The sequence below is a fragment of the Schistocerca cancellata genome, chromosome 2 (genome assembly GCF_023864275.1).
Source record: "Schistocerca cancellata isolate TAMUIC-IGC-003103 chromosome 2, iqSchCanc2.1, whole genome shotgun sequence".
Taxonomy (NCBI): Eukaryota; Metazoa; Arthropoda; class Insecta; order Orthoptera; family Acrididae; genus Schistocerca; species Schistocerca cancellata.
Window position 1 is genome coordinate 540,289,501 of NC_064627.1, and position 18,587 is coordinate 540,308,087.

At 42.3% G+C, this 18,587-nt stretch overlaps 1 protein-coding gene across 2 annotated transcripts in view; it reads left to right on the forward strand.

Moving 5' to 3' along the window:
• LOC126146628 (alpha-(1,3)-fucosyltransferase 7-like) overlaps window positions 1–15,261 on the forward strand; it is a 389,818-nt gene extending 374,557 nt beyond the window's left edge. For both annotated transcript variants that reach the window (XM_049915634.1, XM_049915633.1), the window contains exons 6-7: window positions 4,938–5,098; window positions 13,957–15,261. In XM_049915634.1, coding sequence (XP_049771591.1) covers window positions 4,938–5,098; window positions 13,957–14,255 — 460 coding nt within the window. In that variant the 3' untranslated portion in view covers window positions 14,256–15,261. The remainder of the gene's footprint in view (window positions 1–4,937; window positions 5,099–13,956) is intronic.
• Window positions 15,262–18,587: the final 3,326 nt, after the last annotated feature.

Genomic DNA, 18,587 nt, shown 5'->3' on the forward strand with positions numbered 1-18,587 from the left:
CTGTCCAGGTCTCTGCTCATCAGTTAGACGCTATGTGACCCTCTGTGAAGAACGTCAACGACGGAAGCACGTGTGTAGCTCCCTCTTTGGCATCTTGTACGAATTCCGCCTGCGACAATGCCATTATAATGAAATGGAATCGATCTCTTGGGCGGGATCCCGAAGTCGACAAACGGGAATCGACGGAGAGTAGTCTATGCTGATTACCTCCCCTGCTAAGCTGTCACTAAGGCTGCAGTCCTTTGTAGAAGACATCATTTTGAAGCATGGTGCATCCTATGTGACAATCTCTGATTCTGAAAGAGTTTTCCACTCGAGACTAGTATCAGAGGTAATGTCACGTTGCGACATAAGCCACAGAATAAAAACTGCCTATCATCCAAAGACGAATAGCCTGACAGAATGCTTTAATAACATGTTGTTGTTGTTGTGGTCTTCAGTCCTGAGACTGGTTTGATGCAGCTCTCCATGCTACTCTATCCTGTGCAAGCTTCTTCATCTCCCAGTACCTACTGCAACCTACATCCTTCTGAATCTGCTTAGTGTATTGATCTCTTGGTCTCCCTCTACGATTTTTACCCTCCACGCTGCCCTCCAATGCTAAATTTGTGATCCCTCGATGCCTCAGAACATGTCCTACCAACCGATCCCTTCTTCTAGTCAAGTTGTGCCACAAACTTCTCTTCTCCCCAATCCTATTCAATACCTCCTCATTAGTTACGTGATCTACCCACCTTATCTTCAGCATTCTTCTGTAGCACCACATTTCGAAAGCTTCTATTCTCTTCTTGTCCAAACTAGTTATCGTCCATGTCTCACTTCCATACATGGCTACACTCCATACAAATACTTTCAGAAACGACTTCCTGACACCTAAATCTATATTCGATGTTAACAAATTCCTCTTCTTGAGAAACGCTTTCCTTGCCATTGCCAGTCTACATTTTATATCCTCTCTACTTCGACCATCATCGGTTATTTTACTCCCTAAATAGCAAAACTCCTTTACTACTTTAAGTGTCTCATTTCCTAATCTAATTCCCTCAGCATCACCCGACTTAATTTGACTACATTCCATTATCCTCGTTTTGCTTTTGTTGATGTTCATCTTATATCCTCCTTTCAAGACACTGTCCATTCCGTTCAACTGCTCTTCCAAGTCCTTTGCTGTCTCTGACAGAATTACAATGTCATCGGCGAACCTCAAAGTTTTTACTTCTTCTCCATGAATTTTAATACCTACTCTGAATTTTTCTTTTGTTTCCTTTACTGCTTGCTCAATATACAGATTGAATAACATCGGGGAGAGACTACAACCCTGTCTCACTCCTTTCCCAACCACTGCTTCCCTTTCATGCCCCTCGACTCTTATAACTGCCATCTAGTTTCTGTACAAATTGTAAATAGCCTTTCGCTCCCTGGATTTTACTCCTGCCACCTTCAGAATTTGAAAGAGAGTATTCCAGTCAACATTGTCAAAAGCTTTCTCTAAGTCTACAAATGCTAGAAACGTAGGTTTGCCTTTTCTTAATCTTTCTTCCAAGATAAGTCGTAAGGTCAGTATTGCCTCACGTGTTCCAACATTTCTACGGAATCCAAACTGATCTTCCCCGAGGTCGGCTTCTACCAGTTTTTCCATTCGTCTGTAAAGAATTCGCGTTAGTATTTTGCAGCTGTGACTTATTAAACTGATAGTTCGGTAACTTCCACATCTGTCAACACCTGCTTTCTTTGGGATTGGAATTATTATATTCTTCTTAAAGTCTGAGGGTATTTGGCCTGTCTCATACATCGTGCTCACCAGATGGTAGAGTTTTGTCATGACTGGCTCTCCTGAGGCCATCAGTAGTTCTAATGGAATGTTGTCTGCTCCCGGGGCCTTGTTTTGACTCAGGTCTTTCAATGCTCTGTCAAACTCTTCACGCAGTATCTTATCTCCCATTTCATCTTCTTCTACATCCTCTTCCATTTCCGTAATATTGTCCTCAAGTACATCGCCCTTATATAAACCCTCTATATACTCCTTCCACCTTTCTGCTTTCCCTTCTTTGCTTAGAACTGGGTTGCCAGCTTTAATAACATATTGGCAGATAATCTCTTTACGTACATTGATGTTGAACAGAGAGATTTGGCTTCAGTACTGCCCATCACGACATTCGCATACGACATCGGGAAGGAAGACTCTACAGCCTTCACACTATTCTTTCTGCTCCACGGTCGTGAGAGCGAAATGAAAATGGACACATTGATCCCATTTCAACCGGACGATACTCAGGATGATCACATGAAACATATCATCGCTAGGTTTGAAGAAGCAAGACAGTTGGCTCGATACGAACCCTGGAGGCACAGGACATGAACCGAGAGCGCTATAAACCTATCCCGGGAGACTTGGTATGGAACTTCACCCCTTTGGAACTATCTCAAAAGTCGCTGAAGTGCTACTTTGAGCAGTGTCGTATCCTTCATTGCTTGTCAGATGTTACGTATGAAACTGAGGATTGTAACCCTTTATCAAGATGGCAAAAGTGCAGGGACGTCACCATGTCTTGCGTATGAAGCCCTACTATAGTCCTAAGGAACAGAGTGACGATGGAGATTCTCGTTAAAAGAAAATGAACATCTGCTCGACAATCACGAAGCTTCGACGGCAGAAGTTATCTTTGATTATCATCACAGTGTAGAGGATGTGACAATGCGACCACAATGCGAGGATCCACTAGTGCTGCTACACAAAATATCCTAACAAGATATAGATCCAGAGAGCTGTAGTTGACTCCAACGAGACCTCTCAAACAGTAAGTCGCTGTTTCTCCAGGAGTGGGACTGTTTGTTGTTTATTATAAATTTTTAGAAATTTGTGGTACGTTCCAATGGGGCTAAACTGCTGAGGTCAACGGTCCCTAAGTTTATACACTATTTATCTGTGTTACACTAACTTACGCTAAGGACAACACACACACCCATTCCCGAGGGAGGACTCGAACCTCCGACGGGGTAGCCGCGCGACCCTTGGCAAGTCGCCCCAGACCGCATGGCAATCCGGCGTGGCTAGTTATTATATACATTTCATTTCTGCAAGGTTCTCCAACCTTACGTTTCTAACGTTTTCATATTCTGGAATATTCGGCGAATATGTAAATATCAGCACTCTCCGTCCAGAAGTTCAGTTCAGTCATGTCTGTATGTAGGTGTCTGTAGTAAATGTGCTTTCAATGCTTAAGTGTTGTTCTTCACTGATGATCCTGCTTAAGGATTTGGAATTGATTGTGGTTATGAAGTGACAGTACTATAGCAGAGCACCAGAATTCACACACATTGGGAAGCAAGCAGAATCGGTGAGATGGACAGACAGTTATGATGCCTGAAACCTAGTGCCGAGAGGTGTGATGGAAGTAAAATCCCAAAATCGTGTTCTCCCGGCAGACCATGACAACGTTTAGGAGGTGAGTTGAGAGACGACTTCTAACACAGATGAGAGTTTCGAAAGAGTGACGACAACGCAAAAAAAGTCGAGATATTAAACTCTGCATTTAAAATGCATACTAGTACCATACAAAATTCTGACCGCAGGAAAGTCGTAGATTAGAGATATTTACGCAAGTACTTTCGTATTTGAAAAACAATTACTCCTACGAACCCAACTAAAACTAAATCGCGAATTAGGATAGGTTCCTCGTTTTAATATACGATAGAAACTTCCTATTATTTTCTAGTAAATCTTTCGCCAAGATCTGACTGTGGAATTTGTTGCAGACTTGATGTATTGCTACTCTTGCGAATGAACGAGTTGCCATTAATCTTTCTTTGTTAGTTTCCCTACACTGTCTTCTGGAGGGAGAACGAAGCGGTTTTCTGATTCCAAATCCTCCGAATTATATTCTTAAATGCGTGGTTCCCCTGTCTTATTAACTTATTTAGAATTTTGTTATTTAGAGCGTGATTTATGTTATGTGTTGAAATTTAATTCCAACTTTCCTACGTTTGTCAGATTGAAATTGAATATTCTTATTTTCCCTCTTAAGGACGATTAAAGTGACTGTCAGTTAGTTCTACCGTATTCAAATACAGCCAGATTGTCTAGATAAAAATTGGCCTTGGCAAAGCTGTAATAGCGTCAGTGTTGCTAATGTTGTTTCTTCGGTAACATTCTCGAAAAGATCATTTTTGTAGCAAGGAAAAAAAAATGGTTCTATTGGCTCTGAGCACTATGGGACTTAACATCTCACGTCATCAGTCCCCTAGAACTTAGAACTACTTAAACCTAACTAACCTAAGGACATCACACACATCCATGCCCGAGGCAGGATTTGAACCTGCGACCGTAGCGGTCGCGCGGTTCCAGACTGAAGCGCCTAGAACTGCTCGGCCACTCCGGCAGGCGATGTGGATGAAATGATGATGATAAGGACAACACAACAGCCAGTCCCTGAACGGAGAAAATCTCCGACCCAGCCGGGAATCAAACGCGAGCCGTTAGGCATGACATTCCGTCGCCCTGGCCACTCAGGTACCAGGGAGCGACAGACTGATGACGACCAAAGACTCATCCTGCAATGAAATCGAGATTAATAAGCAGATCGAAAAAGTGAAGAGAAGGGAGTAGGGGCACGCGTTTGCATGTGAAGGGGCCATCTGTATTTCAGTAACGAAACAGCACTGTTTCATCTTGTCTAACTTCTAGCGCCAAATTACAGTTCCCGATGATTTCCATTAGTGCTCCTGCAAGATATCGGCATGAGATGGTATTTCCGCATTGCTTTTGGAAGTTTTGGAGACTGCAGCTTTGATCATTTTGAAAAATAACCAAAATTATTTTACCGTATGCTTAGAAACATAAAAACAGCTACTCGAATGTAGCGCATGCACCCAGCATTAGCACTAGTCCAAAACAGCGCGAGTCTTCATTAAACAGAACCGGCGTCTCTGTGTTGCAGCTGCCCTGGCCACTTCACGAAGGACTGCCCTGCGCTGTCGCAGTACAAGTTCTACTTGTCGTTCGAGAACAGCAATTGCCGCGAGTACGTCACAGAGAAGCTGTGGTGGAACGCCTACCATCACGGCGCGGTGCCCGTCGTCATGGGCGCCTCCCAGCAAGGTACGTCTGTCTTCAGTCTCAAAATAACTATAAAGCGCGGTACAGATGTCGTAATCACATGTACTGCGGTTTCGTGCTGTTCCATTTAAACGTGGAGCGTGATAGGAATAACTAAACGAGGACCTACTGATGAATCTAGTTACTATGTACAAAACAGCGGAAAAATTTATCAACTAGTGTAAGTTTGAACAAAATCAAACTCTAGGACAAATGGAACATGAAATTGTTTCCTGGTGATCTGCACAGTTGACCATTAAAACTGCAACACCAGCAATGATAGCAAATAACGAAAATTTTGCTTATTGTGCTTATACAATATGGTAGGATGGATACATTATTAAATTTGTATGTGGATGTATACAGTGTGCGAAATTGGTACGCAGAGGTGCCACGCGTCGCAACAGTAATGGCTCTAATGCGGCTGGGGGTCGAGTCGAAATGATCTCGATGACAGATACGGGTATGCTATTCCATGAAGTTTCAGCCCTATTCTATAGTTCATCTGTCACAGTGTCTGGCGGGTGGTGGCTTTCCAGTCTCTCAGCAACCCATCGCCACATGTTTTCAATAAGTGCGGAATATGCGCTAGTCACGCAAACAATCGACCAGCTCTGTATCAAGGTAGATCCAGGCAACACTGCAGTATGCGGTCTTGCGTTATCTTGTTGAAATACAACTCACAGACACATCGAAGAAAGATCGCAGTCACTGGTCTAATCACGAACGCAACCTGGCAACTTCTTTCTCCTGTGACCCTACACAAACAAATGCGTCTGTCATGATGTGAAACGCATACCACTACCAGCAGTGTGGTTGGATTCTGCGTCCAATGTTGTCGTTGGGTGCTTCGGTATGGGCGTTGCTACCTACTGCGACATCACGGGAGCTTGCACCAACGGTTTCCCTGTTGACAGTCCGTGGTACTACATACATTGTTGCACTGTTTGTGTGGATACTTGTCCCAAGGCACGTGACGTACCTGCACGATCCTGCACAACCAAGCAAACAATACATCTGTCTTCTCGGGTGCCAGTTGCTTGTTGTCAAGGAGATACTGCATGGTGTTGAGTACTGCCCTCTTGAGTTCATTGATTCAATATTCACAAGACACACGTATAACGAAATGGGCCCTACCCTACAAGAAGAAACCATACCACCATTTTCCTACGTGATTTAGAGAAACTACAGGAATCTCTACACACGGATTAGCATCTGAATCATCGTCTTACGAATAAGCAGAAAACATTAACAGTTTGACGTAGAAAAAGCCAAAGCTGCAAGGTTCAGTTTTTTTACGTAACTGATGACTAGTTTCGGGTTAGCTGGACCCATTTTCAAATAATCCACACAGACAAAACTGTATTTTCCGTAGTAAAGTGCAAATCAAGTTGAGATTGTACATACACAAAGTCAAGTTTTTCTTTGAACAAAGTACTTGCAAATCCCTCGTCTCATAGACTGGACATTGTCCTAATGAAGTTCGGCATGAGGGGGAGTTGTTTGTAGGAAGAGCAAATATTAAGACTTCCCTTGGTATGGAGGGGTCAAATTCGTGAGTGTTATGCAACAGTGCCCTAAATAAACGCTCTAGGCATTTCACTGCTATGCCACTCAGTACCATGGACTTTAATATTCTGATCTTCTTATATGTAACAAATACAGCCTACATCAATGACTTCAGTACAGGTTGTAGCAGAATAGTGCTCAAATGGGATCTGACTGTTATGTCCATGCAGATAAGTTGGCGATCATGCTGTTCTGTGATCACATTGTGTGGTCCAGCACTCTTTTCTATCTGCTGACTCAACACAAGCATCACTTAGCGTGTTATGTGTCAGACCGAATTTCACGGTGTGGCAATAGTCATTTTCCAGAGACAGATGCTTCTGCCCCGTTCAGTCTCACTTATCTGCTGATATTCCACCCTTTCGCATGAAAGAGACATACCAGCATTGCATTCATGCTTTTTCCTTGCATGTCTACTCTGCACTGGCGTAACATTGACCTTCACAATGCATAAGGGTGGACGCTTTATGGTCTATATATGTGATATCTCTGTGCTGTATTAATCGTTCATAGCCGATTTTTGTTCTACACACGCACTCGAGTAAGCTATTCGAATTTTACCTCTTAGGATGCGGGCATTCCTAAGTATCCCTAAGCTAGCTCGCAGGCAGGTGTTGTTAGTGCAGGCTACCCACCAGTCGACACTATTACATGCATTCTGCGTATGTGCGCACTAGTTACCCACATGGGCACAGCCCAGGATTTTAATTGAAGCAGACCCCGGCTGTGAAAGGATACTACTGTCTATCAGATAATTTCGTCGATTTATTCATATCATTTTGCTCTTATTTATGCCAAGGGCCAGCAGTCAATTTTTGCACGAGGCACTGACCGTCTGCAAATCGCTTTGTATTTCGCAACGAATTTCATGCGATGTCACCTCCATGAAGGCAGCTACTTCATCAGCGAACTGCCTCATTTTGGTGGCAGACGTTAATCCGTCTCATCGTTTATGCTGGATCAATTACTGGAAACTTGCACACTTTAATTTCTCTAATGGTTCAAGATACCTAAACGAGGTGTAAATGATGGTAAGCACAGAGGCTTGCAATCATGTTTCATTGGAATACTCTTGACTCTTGTGGTAACCGAAATATTGAAGGAAGTACGCTTCTTCTTAAATGGAACCATATATATTAATAGCATTCGAAAGATCTTGAAAAACTAGTGCTGTGATACAGCGCTCGTTAAGACTGACGTCGATATTGTTCGCAGAAGTGTCCGAAACATCCGCTGTAGTTGAAAGCCAGGCGGCCGGAATCGACTATTGCGGTGCTCTCATGCTAGGCTCCGACGTCATACGCACCAAGAAGATGGACTTAATTTACAAAGATGAAACGTATTTACACTTGTCCCTGCTTTATGCGAGATACATACAGGGTCATCTACGATAGTTATAAATACAGTATATGCTAATTTCCAGAGCATCAGAAGTGAATTATTTAAACCACATCAAATATGTGTACATACCCATGGTTAAGTAGAGATGTTTTATGCAGACAGAGTCCCACTAGGCGGCGTTTGCACTACAATAGCAGATTCCGGCGCATTGCTCTTCAATTTTAGCACCTTTCTCCGATGCTTTTGCGAAAAGTTTCACCGCCTACGTTAACGAACGTTTTACCATCGCATTACACTTTTCAAGAGCGTACGTTGGCGGTTAAAGTATATCGTTCTATAACAAAGTAAATATACTTGCTCTAATATTCGATTGATACAGGTTTTACATGGATCGTTTACCCATGAAACAAAACTTCGTGCTTTTCAGGCTACTTTCATTTGCCATAAAGCTCGTTTCAGTATCTTGAATTGTGCACAAAATAAATTGGATGAAAGTCTTAGGTGAATCGCCCCGAATATATCTTTAACAGTACAGGCCTTATCTACATCTTCATCTGTACTCGGCAGGCCATCTTATAATGCGTGGCAGAGAGTAGTTTGTGTTATCACTGTGTTCATCCCCCCCAACCCTCCCTTTTCATCTGCTCCAGTCGTGAATCATGTGCGAAAAAAACCATCGCTGGTAGGAATTCGAGTAAGTTCTAACCTGTCTCATTTTACCTTCTTGGTCTTCTGGCGAGACATGCGTAGGAGGAAGTAATTCTAGCAAAGTATGCTCTCGTAATTTTCACAGTAAACTCCACTGTTCTCTTACAGCGTCCGCCGCTGGAGAAGGATGAGCATATCCGTAACGTTTTCGCAAACGAACCTCTGACTAAACGTGCAGTTCTTCTTTGGTTGTTCTCCATTTACTCTATTAATTCTGTAACGGGCAAGTCCCAGGACAACAAGTAATACTGAAGTATTAGTCGAACAAGGTCGAATGAAGGGCTTTGTAAGCTATCACCTTCGTGGGTGAACTAAATTTCGTGATGATTCTTGCAATGAATCTCAGTCTGGCTTCTGCCCATCCCGCGATTTGCTTTATACGCTCGTTCCGGTTTCAAATGGTTCAAACGGCTCTCAGCACTATGGGACTTAACATCTGAGGTCATCAGTCCTCTAGACTTAGAACTACTTAAACCTAACTAACCTAAGGACATCACACAAATCCATGCCCGAGGCAGAATTCGAATCTGCGACCATAGCAGCAGCGCGGTTCCGGACTGAAGCTCCTAGAACCGCTCGTCGACAACGGCTGGCCGTTCCGGTTTAAACCGCTCCATTTCCACACTCCCAGATATTTAATGGTTGGCATTGCTTTCAGTACTTGTTCGGAAATCATGTAATCATACAATGATGGGTCATCATTTATGCAAAATTCGCTACATTTGTTTACGTTGAGGATCAAGTGTCAATCCATGGACGAAGCTTCGATGTTCTGCTGGCCTTCTTGCATTTCGCTTCAATTTTCCAGCGTTGCGACTTCTCCGTTTACAGCAGCACGATCTGCGAACAGCCTCTTAGAACTTCCGACCTTATCCACCAGGCCGTCCATTGTGAACAGTAATTGTCCTATAGCACTCTCTTAGAGTACATCCTCAGTTACCTTTGCGGCAGCAGATTTCGTTAAGAATGGTGTGCTGTGTTTTGTTTGCTAGAAACTTTTCAGTCACGTCAGACTATGATCTGATATACAGTATGCTCGTATGCGTTCACTAGCTGGCGGTGCGGAACTGTATCGAATGGCGCCTGGAAGTCAAGGAACACTGCATCAACATTGGGCGTCCCCAGCTACTTCCTTGTCAGTCTCGTGGGCGAGCAGACCGAACTGGATTTCAGACGACCGTTGTTCGCAGAATCCATGTTAATTTCTTCAGAAGAGACTTCTAGGATCTTGGAGAGTCATAACATGCGAGTATAAAACGATTTCTAACATTTTAAAACAGTATGTTGAGTGAAACGTCTTCTGCTCAGACCGTTAAGGTTCGTCATTGAAGGATCACGACCGATTTCGCATTCGTAAAATGCAATATCATGTGATAAGTACACTGGAAAAGTAACATATTTACTCTTCGGAAAAACCAGTTTTTAAAAATAAACGATCGCAATCAAGTAAGGTACCTAAGAACAGTATCTTTACATTATCTTTCAAATCATTGCAGTATACAGAAAAGACAGCTACAGGCAAATTCCGTCGTTCATCGTCAAAGCAATAAAAAAGTAAGTCGCTGTAAAGCGGTAGTCCAAGCTAAGAAGATTGGGCTCGAAAAGAAATCTATAAAATAATGGCATATCTAAGTAACTATGAAAAACAGAAGAAATCGGAAAAACTGTAGTTGTCGTAAGAAATATCCGAACAAACGAAGTCCAATAAACGTAGCCTAACTTCAAGTAAAGCCAGAAAGAAAGAAATAAGGCTGAACACATGTTATCCGTAGATTGCTCATGGAGGTGACACGGCATGAAACTGGCAATGTAACGCTGTTATAACACAGCACTGGAAATAGCTCATGCGCAAAGTTACGTAAGGGCTGAATAGTGTGTCCGACGAGCAGGATGGAAAGTGGCTGTACTGTGTTACTAAACTAGTCCTCCAATAAGCAAGTGGATGAATATACTGAAATCTAAAGGCAATGCGTAAAGAATATGCCTCTGGAAACACTAAACTACTTATTTAAACAACTGAAATTTCCAAAAGGTTTCTATGGCGTAAATCCACCTGTACATTACGTGTTTCGTCAGAAATTTTTTTCAATGATCGACAAAGTTTCAGTTCTTCGAAAATATTATGTCATTGCCATTGATTTCTCGATGTAAAATCTGAAGATTAGAGGGAAGATACGTAATCGAATGCCCAGTTTCCTGTAAGTGGGTACTTAAGGCTGATTTGAAGCCTGAGTTACTGTGCTTCTTAAAATATATATCAAAATTTCTACAGATTTGAACGCTATAACTTGAACTACACACATCACATGTAATGCTTTATGCTAAAAGAGATTTATAACTTTCATATCTCGAATTTTCCTTTTGTCTGAACCTCTAGCCGTTCTTTATAGGAATGAAGTAGGCCGAAGCTTTGTTCTTATAACTCAAACGTTTGCCATTGCTGCCTTGAGATAGGACAGACGCTACCTTCACTTCTCATTATGCCTCTGCATTGAGATAGTACTTGTTACTAGGTTTTAAGGGGGCTTATCAATAAGTGATGCAACACTTTCTTGTGAAAACAGGATGGTTTCATTCAGGATTCCGATAAAACATGTTACTCCCCACTCTTTTGACTACAAAACCCTATTTTTCAACATAAGATCCGTTCAATGCGATGGCCTTCCACCACCTCACTGGGAGGATCTGTATGCACGCATCGACGTCGGAACCAAAGTCTTGCTGCATCAATAACGTCACCATCAACCACGTACTGCTTCCCGAGGAGTGCACCCTTCATTGGGACAAACAGATGGAAGTCGGAAGGTGCGAGATACGGCCCTAGGGTGGATGGCAAAGAACAGTCCAATGAAGTTTTGTGAACTCCTCTAAGCTTCGCAGCCTTGTGTCACACCTTGCGTTGTCATGGAGAAGGAGAAATTCGTTTGTATTTCTGTGCCGAAGAACACGCCGAAGTCGTTTCTTCATTTTCCTGAGGGTAGCACAATACACTTCAGAGTTGATAGTTGCACCATGAGGGAGGACATCAAGTAAATAAGCCTGACAGAGTCTCAGAAGACCGTCGCCATGGCTTAGTTGCTAAGGGTGAGACTTTCAACGTTTTCTTCGGAGGAAAGGTGGTGTGGCTTCACTCCATGGATTGCCGTTTTATTTCCGGTTCGAAGTGATGAACCCATGTGTCATGGCTTCTGACGATGTTCAAGAAAAACTGTCTCGATCAGCCTCATGACGAGCAAGCCATTCCGCACAGACGGTCCTTCGTTGCTTTTTGGGGCCTTCTGTTGGGCGACGAGGACCCCAGCGAGCACACACTTTTGAGTACGCCAACTGGTGGATGAGTGAGTCATCTCTATCAACAGATGCGTCCAGTTGTGCAGTAAGGTGTTTGACTGTGATCCTCGATCACCCTGAATGAGTGTGTCCACACGTTCCAACATTGCAGAGGGTCACGGCTGGGTGTTGCCGGCCGGCACGCGGGAGATCGGAGAGGTTTGCGCGGCCTTGTTCCGATGATGTGCGTGGCGTCTCCGCACTCCAACCGCGTGCTGATATTGTCGACACCGTAGAGCTGCTACTGCCACAGCTGTCGCAGTGGAGTTGAGACACGATGCGCGATGACGTAGGTCCCCGTTGGTGAACGGGAGACAGAAATGCGAACTCGTACGATGGATGCTTCTTCTGGTTTAAGATTGAATGATTCATTTCCCGAATATGCAGTAGTTGTTAAATCTTATCTCATCCGCATCGTACACACCACCAATTGCGAGGAAACATTGTAATTATCAGTCTTCTCGTACGTTGTTGGCTCGTTGCTATGGAGTTGTTGAACCTGTATGAAGCGAGATCCACAGATACTCTTTGATCACGTCTGAGTGGACCTACGCCGTAATGTTAAAAAATGTTCAAAAGTTCTCTTTTCAATTAATGAAGTAGGTATTTTGATATTCAGATTAAATTGTCCCTGCTGGACAGTCGTTGGTTAACTATCATTGATTAAATCACTTAATAATGTAGTCCAAGCTTGATATTACACTTGGAACTAACAGTTTAGTGTTCCTTGGCCACTAAATACTTTATAACTTTCGCACCACACGCACACGCAGTTGGTTGGTGAAGTCAGTTCTATTAAAATTAAGTTTCTTGACAATTACGACAACTTGACTCTTCAGCGTAATTGTATTATCTTCGTGAAGTCGTGTAATTGTGATCTACTCGAGACTAATTCAGTGTAGTCCTTTGATGTACTATACAATCTTCTTTTAGTTCCAACTATTTGAAAGTCAAGTCCAATATTCACTAGTTTCGTCAATTAAGTTCAATTAACCCGTTATGCACGGTTAAACGAGTCTATCAGTTCCTGTCTCTGCTTAGAAAATCAGCTTCCGAAGTTCGTGAATCACGTCACGCAAGAAACACTTCTGAACGCAAAACAATCTCGTCGCGTTCCGTACTCTCAATAACTAAGACAATAATTGTTCTCGCACATCTTTACAGGACGAGAGCCAGCAAGCGACTTCTTCTGTGAAAGAGTATTGTAGGCGCATTGAATTTCTTCGTTGCGCTTACAACTCTCTTCCACATAAAAGTTATCTCTGACTAACATCACCTTGGACTTAGCTTTCAAGATATTAATTGCAATTATCACTTGGATATTTGTCCATTAATTAAATCTGAGCTTTCTTCCTCCTCTTTTCATAACAAAAACTCTCAGTGATGTATAATGTTGTTGTTATCAAAACTTCTTGGTGTTAGCTTATCGGCAAAGATGTCATATTTGCCAAGATAACTCTTCCCTACTTGATATTATGATATTCTGTCTTAATTGACTTTAAGGGGTCGTTGGGGTGTTATTGATGGCAGACTTCTCGCCCAACGACTCGCCGTTGTTTTGTTCACTGCCAAGTCTCTGTAGAGATTCGACAAGCGCCTATGAATATGTGCGATACTCTGGTTTTCCGCCAAAAGAAACTCAATGAGAACTCTCTGCTTCGAACGACCCTCCGTTCCAGACGCCATTTTGAAGACTACGAATAGCGTCACCACCTGTCGGAATTTCATGAATTTATAGGGCCTGACACATGAATATTGCGTGATGTCCTAGAACAAAATTCGCATTTTTTTAACCGAAATTGGTGGAGAAAAAAATTGTTGCATTATTAATTGAACGCCCTTCTCATCATTTTCACAGACGCTTATGAACATTTGATATTTTGTGCATCCCTGAACGTGTCCGCCGGTTGCAGACTGCAAGCGGCTGCTGCCGCCCGGGTCCTACCTGCACGCGGCGGACTTCGCGAGCCTGGCGGACCTGGCGCGCTACCTGCAGCACCTGGACAGGTCCCCGCGCGACTACGCCGCCTTCTTCCGCTGGCGCCGCCGTTTCCGCGTCCTCAACGAGCACGGCTACTTCGGCGCGCCCACCCGCCACTACTGCCGCCTGTGCGAAGCCCTCAACTACAACGAACGCACGCCCAAGGTGTACAGCCGCCTCGGCGACTTCTGGAACGCCGGCAGGGACTGCTACCCGCCCTACTACACCTAGACATGCCGTCACATTCCTTGAGTAGATTTTTTTCTGCTGTGATTTACGTCTCCTCTTACCACGAAAAGAATGGAAACATTCCCACATATGCACATTGACCGTCAACGGGAATGGCAGACATAGGATGTTCACCTGAATTCCCTGTATGCTTTCCAAAATAATGTGATGTTACGGCGTTTACCTTAAGAGCTGTTGCGACCTAACGGTGTTACAGCACGAAATCCATCGTGACAGAACATTTCATAACTTAAACCGTGTGCATTGCATACGCTACAGACTACGTTAATGAAGGCGTTCTATTGTAGCAGGCTATTTTAACAATGGCCTCACGGGGTACGACCGCCCGCGAGCAGCCGCTAGGGTACAGAGAGTGTGTATTTCTTCTTTAGTCAATATTCAAACCTCAGTAGGAAGTTCTAAAGGATTCATCGATGAAAATATTGCCGAGATTTCAGTGCGACAGGTGCTGTAATACAGCAACGAGGACATTATTCGAGGACGATGCCATTTCATATAAGGGATAAAGTAGTAGGAACGCATTTTCGCCTTTCAAGCATTTAATAAAGTTAACACGAAGGTGTAATCAGCCTGAGCTTCGAAACCTCCTATCATAGGAGAGGTGAAGAAATGCTTTTATAGCTTTCTTCATTATCCTAATTTTCAAGAAAATGCCTTTTATTTTTTCTACATTACGGAAAGGGTACGAAAAACGTTGCCTGCAGTATTACTTTTCAGAAACTGCTACCCATCGCTAAAGGAGCTGCAGTTATCTATGCAAATTTTAGAAATTTTGGACAGAAGCATGAAATAATCCATGCTCGACGCCTCCCTTTCAAACAAATACGACATATTTAATGTAGTATTTGAACTTAACAATGTGATCACTTTTTGTTTATGGAAAGAGAGTTAGTTGTAAGTATTACACCACCAAAGAAATCACAATAACAATGTTTTTGTACTACTTCAGATGTGTTGTACAAAACTTTATAATAAATTCGTTTGAAAAATCGACATAAGTATGACTGCATAAAAGGTGTGTGCATTTTCATTTTTTCATACGTTCCTTGCTCGTCCACTATAATTGACAACCAAGCTACATGCATGGAAAATAAGAAATGAAAATCTTTAAAAGACGCTAATGAAACATATATTTGTGTATGAAAATTTGAGGGATGTTAACTATTTGAGCAACAGACTAGTAACAATTTACTAGGTTTGGAATCGATAAAACAATAATAACAATATCTGACGTGCTTAAAAACAGAAGTCTACTGTTCCTAGCAGCGTTCCTGGATGGCAAACCTAAGACACAGACCAAAACGGCATGTCTAACACAATGCTTAAAAAGCGCGATCTGCTGTTTTCAGCGACGTACCTGAATGACAATAGTAACAGACGCGCAAGACGGCATACTAACACAACTTGTGCATTTCACTGAATTTCAGTTTGTCGTATTTTGTACCTGTGGAGACTGAACAGTTGTTTGGAAGAATTACCTACACCTTGGTTGCTGACGGCATACATATTTCCGCCCGAATTGACACATCAGATGTGCAACACAAATTCCGACTAATTTGGCAGCCGGAGTTTCAGCGAAAATATTTACATCTGTGCTATGAAGTCAGGACAGTTGTCAATGTACAAGATACCGTAACAATTAAACTAAATGACAATGTTGTGACTCATAATTCACAAGCTGTGAGAACCTTTAACAATCACTTTCTAACTGTAGCACGAAAAATAGGATTAAATGGCTCAGCTGAAAAAACAAGAGAATGTATTAAAAATTCATTCCACAAAACTTTAAGCAGCTAGAAGTAGCACCAGCATCCTTCACTGAAATTAACAGAATTCTGAAAGTTCCGTATTCTATAGTTTACTACTGGCTGGATAATAAATTAGGGTCTTTGAATTTGAAACGTTTCCTGACTTTCAAGTATGAACTCATAAATGGAAATTGATGAAATGCTATTACGACCAGCTGCTGAACAGACACCACCAAACATATCTGAAATAAACTTCCTAAGAAATTTAATAATAAATGTTCCTAGTTGTATATTCTTCTCAGTGGGACACTTTACCTCTTCTTTCTGCTGGGAAGGTCGTCTAGAATACAGCCGCCGTAAAAGTTGCTAATTGTTGACCGTGCCACTTAATGAAACAAACTAATATTTCGATGCGGTGAGATGAACTGTTTCGCAAATAAATAGACAGGCACTGTAATTCGCTTCACGGTGTTTACATTAACTCAGAATCCAATATTATTAACAAAACTGTTACAGTAGGAAGAGTGATAAAATGTTCACACCCTCTCTTCGTCAAGACACACCAAAGATTTCTCACTTTTTTTCCTCTTAAAAAAAGTGACAGTCATCTCTTTCATCTAATAGCATCTTTCCTAATTGTTCCTTTTTTTTCTTACGTATACCTCTTTGGAAACATCTAGCAAGTGCCATTACACTTGTACCCCGCTGTGGGCTGTGGATTCCTATACATAGCACACAGTACAAGATTTCTTTTTTTTGTGAATTTATACAAATTTGTACATTTTACGTTTTTATTCAGAGGGCAAGGTGCAGTCGTCTGCATTCATGGAAGGGTCAGAACCACTTATTTTGCATGTTCCATTATTGGCATATTATTCTTTAATATACTATTTCACTTATGCGAGTCAGCTGTGGAGGAACCTCGTTATTATCTAATTCTTTATATGTCGTATATTTTACAAAATTTTGTTACACTACATTAAAATTACAAATCAATCAATTATTTTACATATAGTTGTTGTTCCCCCCCCCCCCCCCCATGAACCATGGACCTTGCCGTTGGTGGGGAGGCTTGCGTGCCTCAGCGATACAGATAGCCGTACCGTAGGTACAACCACAACGGAGGGGTATCTGTTGAGAGGCCAGACAAACGTGTGGTTCCTGAAGAGGGGCAGCAGCCTTTTCAGTAGTTGCAAGGGCAACAGTCTGGATGATTGACTGATCTGGCCTTGTAACAATAACCAAAACGGCCTTGCTGTGCTGGTACTGCGAACGGCTGAAAGCAAGGGGAAACTATGGCCGTAATTTTTCCCGAGGGCATGCAGCTTTACTGTATGATTAAATGATGATGGCGTCCTCTTGGGTAAAATATTCCGGAGATAAAATAGTCCCCCATTCGGATCTCCGGGCGGGGACTACTCAAGAGGATGTCTTTATCAGGAGAAAGAAAACTGGCGTTCTACGGATCGGAGCGTGGAATGTCAGATCCCTTCATCGGGCAGGTAGGTTAGAAAATTTAAAAAGGGAAATGGATAGGTTAAAGTTAGATATATTGGGAATTAGTGAAGTTCGGGGGCAGGAGAAACAAGACTTCTGGTCAGGTGACTACAGGGTTATAAACACAAAATCAAATAGGGGTAATGCAGGAGTAGGTTTAATAACGAATAGGAAAATAGAAATGCGGGTAAGCTACTACAAACAGCATAGTGAACGCATTATTGTGGCCAAGATAGATACAAAGCCCACACCTACTACAGTAGTACAAGTTTATATGCCAACTAGCTCTGCAGATGATGAAGAAATTGAAGAAATGTATGATGAAATAAAAGAAATTATTCAGATAGTGAAGGGAGATGAAAATTTAATAGTCATGGGTGACTGGAATTCGAGTGTAGGAAAAGGGAGAGAAGGAAACGTGTTAGGTGAATATGGATTGGGGCTAAGAAATGAAAGAGGAAGCCACCTGGTAGAATTTTGCACAGAGCACAACTTAATCATAGCTAACACTCTGTTTAAGAATCATGAAAGAAGGTTGTATACATGGAAGAACCCTGGAGATACTAAAAGGTATCACATAGATTATATAATGGTAAGACAGAGATTTAGGAACCAGGTTTTAAATTGTAAGACATTTCCAGGGGCAGATGTGAACTCTGACCACAATCTATTGGTTATGACCTGTAGATTGAAACTGAACAAACTGCAAAAAGGTGGGAATTTAAGGAGATGGGACCTGGATAAACTGAAAGAACCAGGAGTTGTACAGAGTTTCAGGGAGAGCATAAGGGAACAATTGACAGGAATGGGGGGAAAAAACAGTAGAAGAAGAATGGGTAGCTTTGAGAGATGAAGTAGTGAAGGCAGCAGAGGATCAAGTACGTAAAAAGACGAAGGCTAGTAGAAATCCTTGGGTAACAGAAGAAATATTGAATTTAATTGATGAAAGGAGATTAGATGAGTAGATCACATAACTAATGAGGAGGTATTGAATAGAATTAGGGAGAAGAGGAGTTTGTGGCACAATTTGACGAGAAGAAGGTACCGGTTGGTAGGACATGTTCTGAGG